This window comes from Orycteropus afer, unplaced genomic scaffold (genome assembly GCF_000298275.1).
Source record: "Orycteropus afer afer isolate SDZICR_OR568_19922 unplaced genomic scaffold, OryAfe1.0 scaffold00029, whole genome shotgun sequence".
Classification (NCBI taxonomy): domain Eukaryota; kingdom Metazoa; phylum Chordata; class Mammalia; order Tubulidentata; family Orycteropodidae; genus Orycteropus; species Orycteropus afer.
The window spans coordinates 13,084,897-13,097,500 of record NW_006921616.1 but is presented as its reverse complement, the minus strand read 5'-3'; the positions used below and the strand labels follow the sequence as shown (position 1 = coordinate 13,097,500).

At 39.6% G+C, this 12,604-nt stretch overlaps 1 protein-coding gene across 1 annotated transcript in view; it reads left to right on the top strand.

Annotated features, from left to right (window-relative positions):
• The window catches only part of WDR7 (WD repeat domain 7), a 526,340-nt gene that overhangs the window by 61,228 nt on the left and 452,508 nt on the right, over positions 1-12,604 (top strand). Inside the window, exons 3-4 of the mRNA XM_042780241.1 lie at positions 1,826-1,904; positions 8,534-8,708. Coding sequence (XP_042636175.1) covers positions 1,826-1,904; positions 8,534-8,708 — 254 coding nt within the window. The remainder of the gene's footprint in view (positions 1-1,825; positions 1,905-8,533; positions 8,709-12,604) is intronic.

Here is a 12,604-nt window from a genome sequence, read left to right as displayed (position 1 = left end):
AAAAAAAAAAAAAAAATGGTTGTGCCCTCTGGATAGCTAAAAATCCACAGATGAGCCTGTCTCCCTCTTTGCTGCTTCCTCTTCTATTCATCAGGCATCAGTGCAGTCCTCTGCGTGGCCCTTGGCTAGCAGTGCCGATTTTTAGGTTAATTCTTAGGTCCTAACACTTGGCAATATCCAAGCTGTCCATGCCTTCAGGATTGCTGACAGACCACAGCTCCCTGTGTCTCCTTTTATGGTGTTTCAACCAGGTTCTTCAACTAGTTGGAGTTTAGTTCATTTCTGTATCCTTCCTTTCAAAGCTCAGGGTTCTAGGATTATCTTCTGTGTCTGTGTTAATTGGTTCCCCTTTTTTTGTTGAAGAGGATCTGGGTAGTTTGTCTGCCTATTCCTCCATCTTACCAGAACTTCTCCCTTAGTATGGATTTGAAGAGAACTTCATATAAGTCTTTGAAACAATAAGAGAGGGAGCATCAGGCAAAAATATAGTACCTTCTTTTCCATTAAAGGTTGTTGTTGTTGTTGTTATGTGCCGTCGAGTCAAACCCGACTCATTGCGACCCCTCCTTGGGTTTCCGAGGCAGTATCACTACGGAAGTAGGATTGCCCAACCTTCCTTCCGAGGAGTGGCTGGTGGGTTTGAACCGCCAGCCGTCTGGTTAGCAGGCAAGTGTCTTAGCCACTATGCTACCACAGCTCCAGTAAAGGTAATTCATATTAAAAACCAAACTCACTGCCGTTGAGTTGATTCAACTCATAGTGACCCCTCCTTGGGTTTCTGAGACAGTATCTCTATGGAAGTAGATTGCCCAGTCTTCCTTCCAAGGAGTGACTGGTGGGTTTGGACCACCAGCCTTCTGATTAGCAGTCAGATGCCTTAAGTACTACTAGATTTGTATAAATAGATTGAATGCCTGTGACAAATTGTGTCACACCATGTAGAATACGGAAAATGACATCTTAAGGAAAAGCTTTAATAGCATGAGGATTATTATGTTTTATTAAAGTTTTCTGTTAAATTAATTTTACATTTCCTCTTCCAAAAGACAAAGCATATTGACATTTCTAATATCCAGCATTTTATCCTTAATTGGAGATAAAAAATTTTGTTGTTGTTGTTATGCATGCAATAAAACTTGGGCAATAAATACAGATTCAAAACTGATATATGGTACTTAATTTGTCAAAGCTTAGAGTTCAATTACCTTTAACTTTTGTTTTTTGCAATGCTAAATTTTGTACCTTATATTTATCAAAATAATTATTTATATATTTATTTAGATAAGTTATAACATTTTCTCTGTGGAACTGAAACATGAATATAAAGCTATACACCTAGGCTATATTAACCACTGGAAAATCTAAGTTGTTTAAATTAGAAGTTTATTTCTTGTTTTTATCGCTTGTCCAGCATGTGTCACCTGGGGGCTCTGCTCTGCTTTGTTGTTATAATTTTTTTGAGATTCAGGTTGAGGAAACAACTACTGTCTGGAGTAAAGGCAGAGGAGAAAGAGAGTTCTGGAAGGCCTTGCCTCTGCTTTGCAGAACTGCTTGCTCACAGAGCACCAGCTAACCAAACGGGCAGTAGGAAGTGCAGTCCCATCATGGACCCGGAAGGATGTGGATTGAGGCAGCATGGAGGGAGGGTTAGGATAGTGGGTGAGAGTACTGGAGTGTTTGACAAACAGCAATAATGAGGACACACAACTTTTTGTGAAATACTTTAGTTTTAATAGGAGATTAATGTGAAACCGCTGGGTCAATATTGAACAGTTCTTTTTAAAAATTGAACTTTAAGTGAAATACTGTTTATTTTGTTTTATAGAGAGATGTGCCTGTGGGATGTAAATGATGGCAGATGTATTGAATTTACAAAGTTAGCCTGCACACATACTGGTATACAGGTTAGTATCTGTTTTTGTATATGTTTAAAAGTCAACACAATTCATTACAATAGCAAAATCTACAAATTAAAAAAAAAAATGTTTTAAACATTGAGCCTGTATTTTTGTATGAAAATGGCTGAGGAGGGATATAGAAGAAGAAGACTAGAATTGGAGTAGTGAAAGTATTTCTCATAAGATGGTACAGTGGGAAGGTAATAAAGAGGAGACTAGCAGGGAAAGACGTCGGGTGAGCTAATCACTACCTGTGCTCCTGCTGTAGCTAGCTGTCCTGCTCACCTGGGTGAGCCTCGTAACTACTTGGGTAAGTGCTCTAGGTCCTAAATAATGGAAGTCTCTCTTGCCAAAGCCTTTGTGATTCCACTGGTGATTGATACAAACTAACCTGTTTTGGAGTCTATATCTTTTATGTTTCTTGAGCTGTTAGTCCTTGGGTACATTTTTCTTTAAAGGCTTTCCAACTTTTCAGAAGAAATGACCATGTTGTATCATATGTAGAGTATTGCCAAGGATTTTTGGTTTCTGAGTTACATTTCTTGTTTTCTTTTTTACTTTTTAATAATTGTCAAATTCTGCTTCAAGTTACTGACTGCTTACTATGTTAAATAGTGGGAAAGTTAAAAAGTATATAAAAAACATGATTTCTGTTCTGAACAGGGCAGGATAGGGAAGAGAACTCACATTTATTGAGCACATACTTACAGACATTTCTTTTCAAAATTTTTTTCTTATATTGCAGTTGTTGAGAATATACACAGAAAAACATAAACCAATCCAACACTTTGTACATCAACAATTCAGTGACATTGATTACATTCTTTGATCTGTGCAGCCTTTCTCACCCTCCTTTTCTGAGTTGTTTCTCCCCAGTTAACATAAACTCACCGCCCCTTCATTTCCTGTCTGACTTTGCAGTTACTGTTATCACTTTGGTCCCATAGAAAGAGATCTTGAAAGAGCACAATGTTCAAGGCAGACATTCTTTAGTATTTGAACTAAACTAAGTTGGAAACAGAGAAGAAGCATTGGTAGTTGGAAATGATGCCAGAGATTGCATGACAGAATTTTGCAGAATCAATGACCTATTCATTGCAAGTACCTTTTTTAGCAACATAGATGACTGTATGTGTGGACCTTGCCAGAGGGAATACACAGTAATCAAATAGCCTACCTCTGTGGCAGGAGGCAGTGGAGAAGCTCAGTATCCTTGGTTAACAAGGCCAGGGGTCAGGTGTGGAACAGACCATCAGTTACTCATATGCAAGTTGAAGTCGAAGCTAAAGAAATTTAAACAGATCCACAGGAGCCAAAATATGGCCTTGAGTGTATCCCGCCTGAATTTAGAGACCACTGAAGAATAGTTTTGATATATTGAACAGCAGTGACTGAAGACCAGTTGAGTTGTGGGATGACATCAAGAATGTCATATGTAAAGAAAGCAAAAGGTCATTAAAAAGACAGGAAAGAAAGAAAAGACCAAAATGGATGCTAGAAGAGGTTCTAAAACTTGTTCTTGAGCGGAGAACAGCTAAGCAAATGCAATAAATGAGGAAGTAAAAGATCTGAACAGAAGATTTCAAAGAGTGACTTGAGAAGACAAAGTAAAGTATTATGATGAAATGTGCAAAGACCTGGACTTAGAAAATAAAAAGGGAAAAACACACTCAGCATTTCTCAAGCTGAAAGAACTGAAGAAAAAAATTCAAGCCCTGAGTTGGAATATAGAAGGACTCTACAGGCAAAATATTGAACGATGCAGGAAGCATCAAAGTCAGTTAGAAGGATTATATAGAGTCACTGTACCTAACAGAATTGGTCCATGTTCAATGATTTCAGGAGGTAGCATATGATCAAGAACTGATGTTACTGAAGGTAGAAGACCAAGCTACACTGAACTAATTGGTGAAAAACAAGGCTGCAGCAATTGACCCAATACCCATTGAGATGTTTCAGCAAATGGATGCAGTGCTGGAGGTGCTTGTCTATGCCAAGAAATTTGGAAGACACCTACCTGGCCAACTGATTGGAAGAGATCCATATTTGTGCCTATTTCAAACAAAGGTGTTCAATGAAGTGTGGAAATTATCAAACAATATCATTAATATTACATACAAGTAATATTTTAATGAAGATAGTTAAAAAATGGCTATAGCAGTATATTGACAGGGAGCTGCCAGAGGTTGAAGCTAGTTCAGAAAAGGATGTGGAACAAGGTATCAGATGGATCTTGGCTGAAAGCGAAGAATACCAGAAAGATGTTTACCTGTGTTTTATTGACTATGCCAAGACTTTTGACTGTGTGGATTGTAATAAATTATGGAGAACATTGTGAAAAATGGGAATTCTGAAACAATTGTGCTCATGAGGAACCTATTTATAGACAAGGGGCAGTTGTTCAAACAGAAAAGAGTATACTGTGTGGTTTAAAATCAGCAAAGTATACATCAGTGGTTAGTCCTTTCACCATACTTACTCAGTCTGTATGTTGAGCAAATAATCCAAGAAGCTGGACTGTATGAAGAAGAATGGGCTTCAGGATTGGAAGAAGACTCCTTAACAACCTGTAGTCATGCAGATGACACAACCCTTGTTTGCTGAATGTGAAGATGACTTGAAGCATTTACTGATGAAGATCAAAGACTTTAGTATGGTTTATATCTTAACATAAAGAAAACAAAAATCCTCACAACTTGACCATAAGCAACATCATGATAAATGGAGAAAAGATTGAAGTTGTCAAGGATTTAATTTTACTTGGATCCACAATGAATCCACTAGAAGCAGCAGTCAAGAAATCAAAGGACATTGGGCGAATCTGCTGCAAAAGACTAAAGTGTTAAAGAGAAAAGACTGAGTCACTTTGAGGACTAAGGTGTGCCTGACTTAAGCCATTGTCCTTTCAATTGCCTCATGTGCATGTGAAAGCTGGACAGTGACTAAGGAAGATGCAGAAGAATTGTTGCATTTGAATCATGATGTTGGTGAGGAATGTTTAATATACCGTGAACTACCAGAAGAATGAACAAATCTATCTTGGAAGAAGTGTAAGTGGAATGCTCCTTAGAAGCGAGAATGGCCAGATTTCATCTCTGGTCTGTCTTTGGTCATGTTAACTTGATGGACCGGTCCCTGGAGAAGGATATCATACTTCGTAGAGGACAGGCGGTACAGGGGAAGTTCCTCAACAAGATGGATTGACACAGTGGCTGTAGCAGTGGGCTCAAGCATTGCAGTGATCGTGAACATGGCACAGGACTCGTCAGTGTTTTGCTCTGTATGTCTACACAGGGTCACTATGGGTGGAAACCTACCCAAAGGCACCTAACAACAGCAACAGGTGTTTGATTTTAAAGAGACTTCACTTTATCTCAGGTCAGTGGTTTCAGGGATTCATGTATAGGCATTTCTTATATGGTATTTCATTGATCACATCAGATCCCAACAAATTACGTAGAAGCATGTCATTTTACATGTAAGAACTCAGTGATCCAGGTCAATTAAGTGACTTGCCCAAGTCTTATGGTGAGTTATTCCTGGCTCCAGGATCCCAAATCGGGTTTCTCCAACTCTAGGGACTGTTTTTTCTGTTATATCAAACTGTCTCCCTTCAGACAAAGTCCTTTGTTTGTTGAGAGAGGAAATCGCCTGTGATTACACAAATGAGAAAAGCAAGGACGATGTTTGCGGGAGGTAGTAGTTAGTGAGTTAGGTTTTTTGTGACTGTATTTCTTGCCCTGTCAAATACAAACCGACCAATTGCTGTCAAGTTGATTCTGACTCGTGGTGACCCCATGTGTGTCAGAGTAGCCCTGTGCTCCGCAGGGTCTCGGTGGGCCTGTGTATGGACTTGAGCTGCCACCCTTTCCATGGCAACTGAGTGCTTAACTGTTTGTGCCACCCAGTCACTATTAAAATTGCTTCTTCAATGCTGCTAGAGTACCCGCCTTTGATTGAAAGGGCATATATTGCTTATTTTTATTATGTGAAGAATCATTAAAGTTTGTAGTGAGAAAAGGGCAATTAAAATAATGTAGATTGGTTGACTTTATAGACAGTTTGTTGTTGTTGTTACAGACAGTTTAGTCTTGTTTAAAGCTACATGTAAATGTCATAAATGCATTCACTATAAATATTTTGACTGTAGTGTATAACTTTATGGTTTAAAAATTTTTGATCCACATTTTAGGAGAAGTGTTTTTATTTATTCATCTTATCTTTAATGCTTTCCATTTATCAGGGCCTGCAGTAGGTCATCTGCATTATTTACAGTGGTAGCCATCTCTACGTAGAAGATATGTTTTGGCAGGTTCACTAATGGGGTGGCAGTTTTTCCTGTGTGATCGTCAACTTCTTAGGTCCAGAAATGTGTTTTTTCGTATTTGCAGAGATGATAAATCTTTAGCAACACTAGAACTTACAGAAATCACAAGGAGATGCCAATTTATTAAGTTATCAAGTGCAACATCCTTTCTTAATGTTTGAAAAACTTACTTTCTCATTCAGGACATTTTCTTTGCCAGTATCCAAGCATCTTGGAGCTAAATTAATGTTCCAAAGATTGTTTAGGAATACAACATTAATACAAAGGTTGTTGTTGTTGTTATGTGCTCTCAAGTCATCTCTGACTCATAGTGACCCTTCCTTGGGTTTCTGAGGCAGCACTTGACTGGTAACCAGAAGACTGGTGGTTCAAACCCACCAGCCACTCTTCGGAAGGAAGGTTGGGCAATCTGCTTCCCTAAGGGGTCGCTATGAGTCAGGTCTGACTCGACAGCAAATAACAACATCACCACTATGGAAGTAGATTGCCCAAGCTTCCTTCTGAGGAGTGGCTGGTGGGTTTGAACCACCAACCTTCTGGTTAGCAGTCAAGTGCCTTAGGCACTATGCCACCTTGCACTGCCATCGAGTCAGATCCGACTCATAGTGACCCCTTCTTGGGTTTCTGAGGCGGTATCATTATGGAAATAGATTGCTCAGTTTTTCTTCCGGGGAGTGGCTGATGCGTTTGAACCACCAGCCTTCTGGTTAGCAGTCAAATGCCTTAGGCACTATGCCAGCAGAACTCCCCAAAACAGAAGTTAGGAGGCATTTAGTCAGGCCAGTCTAATAAAACATTCCTACCACAGGCAAGACCTCTTCTGTAGTGACCATAGTACACTTGTTGCTCCTGGCTGATAGTGGAGGAACATTAAGAAAGTTTGCTTCTCTGCACCCATCCTTTCCTCCTTGAGATGCGCCGAGACTCTGTCTAGTTACAACATTATATGGAGTGACTGCCAGTCCCTGGGACCTCCATTTGGGTGGTGTGTTTTGTGAACCAACTTTCTGAGATCTAGAGATACTCCCCTGCAGTAGTCTGCATTTCATTAGACCATTTCTTGTAGTTCTAGTGGTGCTTCTTTGGTCTTGTCAGAAGAAAGGCCTGGAAATCTACTTTTGGAAAATCAGCCATGAAAACCCTGTGGAGCACAGTTCTTCTCTGACACACATGAGGTCGCCATGAGTTGGAATTGATGGCAACTGGTTTAGTTTTTTTTCTTACTAGTACCTGTTCTTATTTAATGCACTCATTGATTAATGCTTATGTTTAAGAAGTTTTACTGCTTCTTATACTGTGCACTCTGTAATTGACAAAACATTGTATTCTTTCACACACAGTGTTGAGCTCTGAGAATAGGAATTATGAGTGTGGGAACAGGCTGGACCCAGAGTTTCTTATTTCCTCGTTGATAGAATAATTACAGCATTTCCCTTTGTCCTTTCACTAACTTGCCCATGTGTGATTCACTATAAATTCCAATCCCTTGAGAAGTAGTAGTCTGGATGTTACATGTCTTCACCTTCTAAAAATCCCTTAGGAGAATCAGTTACTAAGAGAGTCACTGTTTTTTTAGAGGCTTTGACAAGGTTGTTGGACTCATTTTGCTAATTATTCTTCCTCTGCTCCTTGGTTGATGGAACCCATCTTATCCTCTTGAGCAGTTCTTGGCATGAGTAACTTTTAGATAATGATTGCATTGGTTCTTCTTTTATTTTTGTTTCAAGCAAAGTGTAAATGCATGCTATCAGAATGGTTTACACGGTTGTGTCGTATTCTGCTTTGAATGCACTTCTGATTATAATATATTTGAACATCAGTTCTCCTTTACTACTAAATTTTATTTGGTCATAAGCTTGTAATTATAAGCTTATGCTTGCCTATTCCCATTCATCTAAAATTCTTATTTTTTGGCCCACCAGAATACTCCTTTTGCCTTGATTGGTTAAGCTGATTTTTTCCAAGTGTTTTATTTATTCATTCTACAACCTGTTTTAGATATTAAAAGGGAAGAGAAAGAAAAATTAAGCATGAATTCAGCCCCAAAATGTTTGAAATATGTTAGGAAAATAATAACTTTTGTAAGATATTTTAAAATGTTACAGAATTAACTTGATATTTGTATTTGTGTGTACGCATGCACAAATAAATATAACATGTACCAAATAAGTATGTGCCTGGAAATATTATCAATGAAGTTGAACGTTTAGGAGAATATCATAATAAGCTTGATGAATGTATACACAGCAAAGGTATCTAAACTAAAGGATATCATTTAAATGTCTTTTTCCTTTTGACACGAATTTAGTACTACCAGTTCTCTGTTGGAAATCAGCGAGAAGGGAGGCTCTTATGCCATGGACATTACCCTGAAATCCTCGTTGTGGACGCCACCAGCCTGGAGGTGTTATACTCCTTAGTATCAAAGATATCACCAGACTGGATTAGCTCCATGAGTATTATTCGATCTCATCGAACACAAGGTTAGTTGATTATGCTTTTTAGAAATGTTAGCACCATGATTTATTAATTTATTGTAAAGTCCTATAGCTTACCATAAATTAATATTTTGGGTTATATTGTTCTGTTTGGGAGCTCTGGTGGCATAGTGCCTAAGGCATTTGACTGCTAACCAGAAGGCTGGTGATTCAAACCCACCAGCCACTCTTCGGAAGGAAGACTGGGCAATCTACTTCCGTAGTGATACTGCCTTGGAAACCTAAGGAGGGGTTGCTATGAGTCTAGTTGACTCAACAGCAGTGAGTTTCTTTTTTTTTTTTTATTGTTCTATTTAAGAAATAGCTATTCCAATAATTTATGGTCTTTCTTCTCCTTCATGAAATAGTCTTTAATTGAATTAAGATGTACAATGTTACATGATCTCCATTACATGGGATCGGTCACTAGCTTGGCAATTTGAGAGTGTTGGGTGGATTTCTGAAGTGAAGGAAGAGTATCGTATCCCCGAGGAGGTGTGGAGGAGTTGTAGTTTTACCTGTGCAATTCTGGAGCCTGGGTGTCACTTTCTTAGGTGAGTAGAAAGTGTTTCCATTTCATATAGAGATAATGAAAAGGGAAAACATATACCAAAACACACTGCCATCGACTCATATGACATTATACATAGTTAAATTTTTTTTTTAAATTTTACTGTGATTTGGTGAAAGCTTGCATAGCAAATTCATCTTCCATACAGCAGTTCAGATACACTTTGTTTCATGACATTGACTACAATATTCCACAATGCAACAGCTTCCCTCCTGCTTCCTCTCCATAGCCATCACTTCCCTGTATCCCTCCCTCCATGTGCTCCTGCCCCCTGAGCTGTCTCCCTGTGCATACACAGCCCTTCTATTCTCCCATGATTGTTCTCTCCAAGGAGTGTATCTACCTAATATAAATGTTTAGTTCATATGCCTGTCTTTTGTTTGGCTGGAAGCCACATGAGTGGGTTCATTTCCAGAGCTGTGGGGCAGTGAGGGGCTATAGTCTCAGTGGTTCCATTAGGCTCTATCAGACCAGCGAACCTGGTCCCTTTCTTTAAATTTTTAAAATGATTTTGAGTTTTGTTGCACATTGTTTTCACACTCTATCCAGGATCTTCTACATAGATCTCCCTCCAAGTGGTTGACAGTCGTAGCTGGGCACCATCTAGTTCTTCTGGTCTCACAGTCATATAGGGTGAGGACAGCATGGTGTACCAGTCGCCTGGACTAATTGTTTCCATGTATCTTTGATTATCTTCATTCTTCTTTGCTCTGGATGAGGAGAGACCCATTGTTGCATCTAGATGGCTGCTTGCAAGCTTTTAAGATCTCAGTCGCTACTTCCTAAAGTAGGATACACAGTTAAATTTAATGACTGTTGCTTGTAAGTGCCTAGTACATAGTTGATGCACAATAAATACTAGTATCCTTTCTTCATTTCTATTGAAAACCTTTTCAGTAACAACTCTGAGAGTGAGAATAAAATTGTTCAGGAAAAGAGCAGTGATTAAGGTTGAGCATCAAGGGTATATTCTTACAAGCCTTTTTAGGAATGTTTTATTTTCTCTCAAATGGCTTCATGGTTATAGTTTCTTCTGTAAAGTCTGACCTATCACCAATACTAGCAGCACTTCATTTCTTGAGTGCTTATAGTATGGAGCACTGTGCTAATAAGCATTTACATGTGTTAACATTCTTACAATGCCCAGTGGGGCAGGCACTGTTGTTTTCCAGCATGTGGATGAGCAAGGTGAGATTTAGATGATGGAGCCTTTGCCTAAGATCCCAGAGCCAGCATGTGGCTGATGGGACCGCTTGGCCTCCAGTACTGTTACGCTAACCATTGTGTTACACTGCCTCACATCAGGGATTCTTTCAGTTTTATGGAGCTTTCATTTTTATCATTTAAGGTTAGAAATCACGCAGCTTTTTATTCAACAGTGATGCAGCAAATGTTTGTTGAATGCCTATTAACTTCTAGATGCAGTGGATTGAACTACTTATGGGACTCAAAATTGTAGTAAGATGAAAGATACATAAACAATGGTCAGTTTCATGTGTGAAGTGTAACAGTAGTGTGACAGAGAGACATACCCAAGGTGGAGAAAGTGCAGAGAGGATGGAATTAGTGAGGGCAGTGAAGGAGCTGGAGGGCCTTCTGATGACTGCTGGGATAATGTGAAATATGATCTAGCATTTGGAAAGTGGGAGGAGTTGGTCTGGCTGACATAGAGATCAGGATGTTTCTGGCCGAGGAAATAGTCTGTACAAAGGTGCAAAAGTCTTACAAATAGTCTAGGCATGTGTTAGGGACTGTAGATGATCTTTTTCTGGGCTAAGAAGTGTGAAGGGAGGAGTGGCAGGGTATGAGGCTTGCAGTTTTGGCAGGAATTAGATCATGAAGGACCTTATATGCAAAAGCAGCCACAGACAACATGTAAATGAATAAGCCTGACTATGTTCATTTAAGGAGCTCTGGTAGCATAGTGCCTAAGACACTTGACTGCTAACCAGAAGGCTGGCAGTTCAAACCCACCAGCCACTCCTCGGAGGGAAGGTTGGGCAATCCTACTTCTGTAGTGATACTGCCTTGGAAACCCAAGGAGGGGTCACTATGAGGCGGGGCCAACGCGATGGCACATAACAACAACAACATGTTCATTTAATTAGTTCCTGGGTGCTGCAAGTCGTTAGTGCGCTTGGCTGCTAACCAAAAGGTTGGAAGTTTGAGTCCACCTAGAGTGCTCGGAACATAAGCCTGACAATCTACTTTCAGAATATCAGCCATTGAAAACTGTGTGAAGCATGGTCTACTATGACACACATGGTGTCCTCATGACTTTGAATCAACACGATGGCAACAGATGTTCTAATAATACTTTATTTATAAAAACAACTGAGGGCTGGATTTAGCCATGGACTGTATATAGCTTGCTGTCCCCTGCTGTAGATGATGGGTAGTCTCTGGGTAAGAACGCATGAAGGGATTTATTTTTAATTATCACTTCGGTGACATTGTTCAGAATGGTTTAGATGGGAGCAGACTAATGAAGATATTATCATAACGGCCCAGCTGAGAGAGGGTGTAGGTCTGAAATAAAGGAATTACTTTGGAAATAGATTTAAAGGACTTACAACGTTTCCCAGGGCGTTCTTAACAGTATTTATCTGATGTTTGTAAATAAGTGTTAGTGAAAAATGAAGGTTCTGTGGTCAAGTATGTTTGGGAGATGTGTGGTAAAATGTAATTGAGCAGGCTTCTTTACTGTGTGGCTCTCTCAGAGAGGCAGTTTAAGCATATTAGAAAATTACTGCTTCTTGAAAGCATGAACGTGAAAGCAAGAGTCAATTTAATTTTCCAGGGAGTTGGGAGAGAACTCATTATTAGCACGTTTACCTCTAACTTTAGCTACAGTCAATGTTTTCTTAAAAAAGGTACTATGTTTGTGACCACGTAGTTTGCACATTTTGTTTATGATTTCTTTGTTTTTTAAAATTGTGCTTTGGTGCATATTTACAGAGCAAAGTTTGTTTTACATTCAACAGTTCACATGCATTTGATTTGATGCCCCAATTACCATTCCCAACCATAACACGTTCCCCTCCCCTCCTGTCCCTGTGACTACCCCCTCCCTGTGCCCTTTTTAACTATCACTCCTGTCTGTCTGGCTTTCCCTCTATGTGAATGCTGTCCCTCTGGTGCCCTGTGGCCAATTGCTCTAAGGGTATATCTCCCTAGAGTAGGTCGGTGCATTGCCTTGGGATAGGTATTCTGCATGTAGGTCTTTCTGCTGTTGGGCTGAGAGCAAATCTATAAGAGTGAGTCCAATTACAGTCCTGAAGGGGAATTCTGGACCATAGTCTTGGGGGTTCTACCAGACTCTATCTGACCA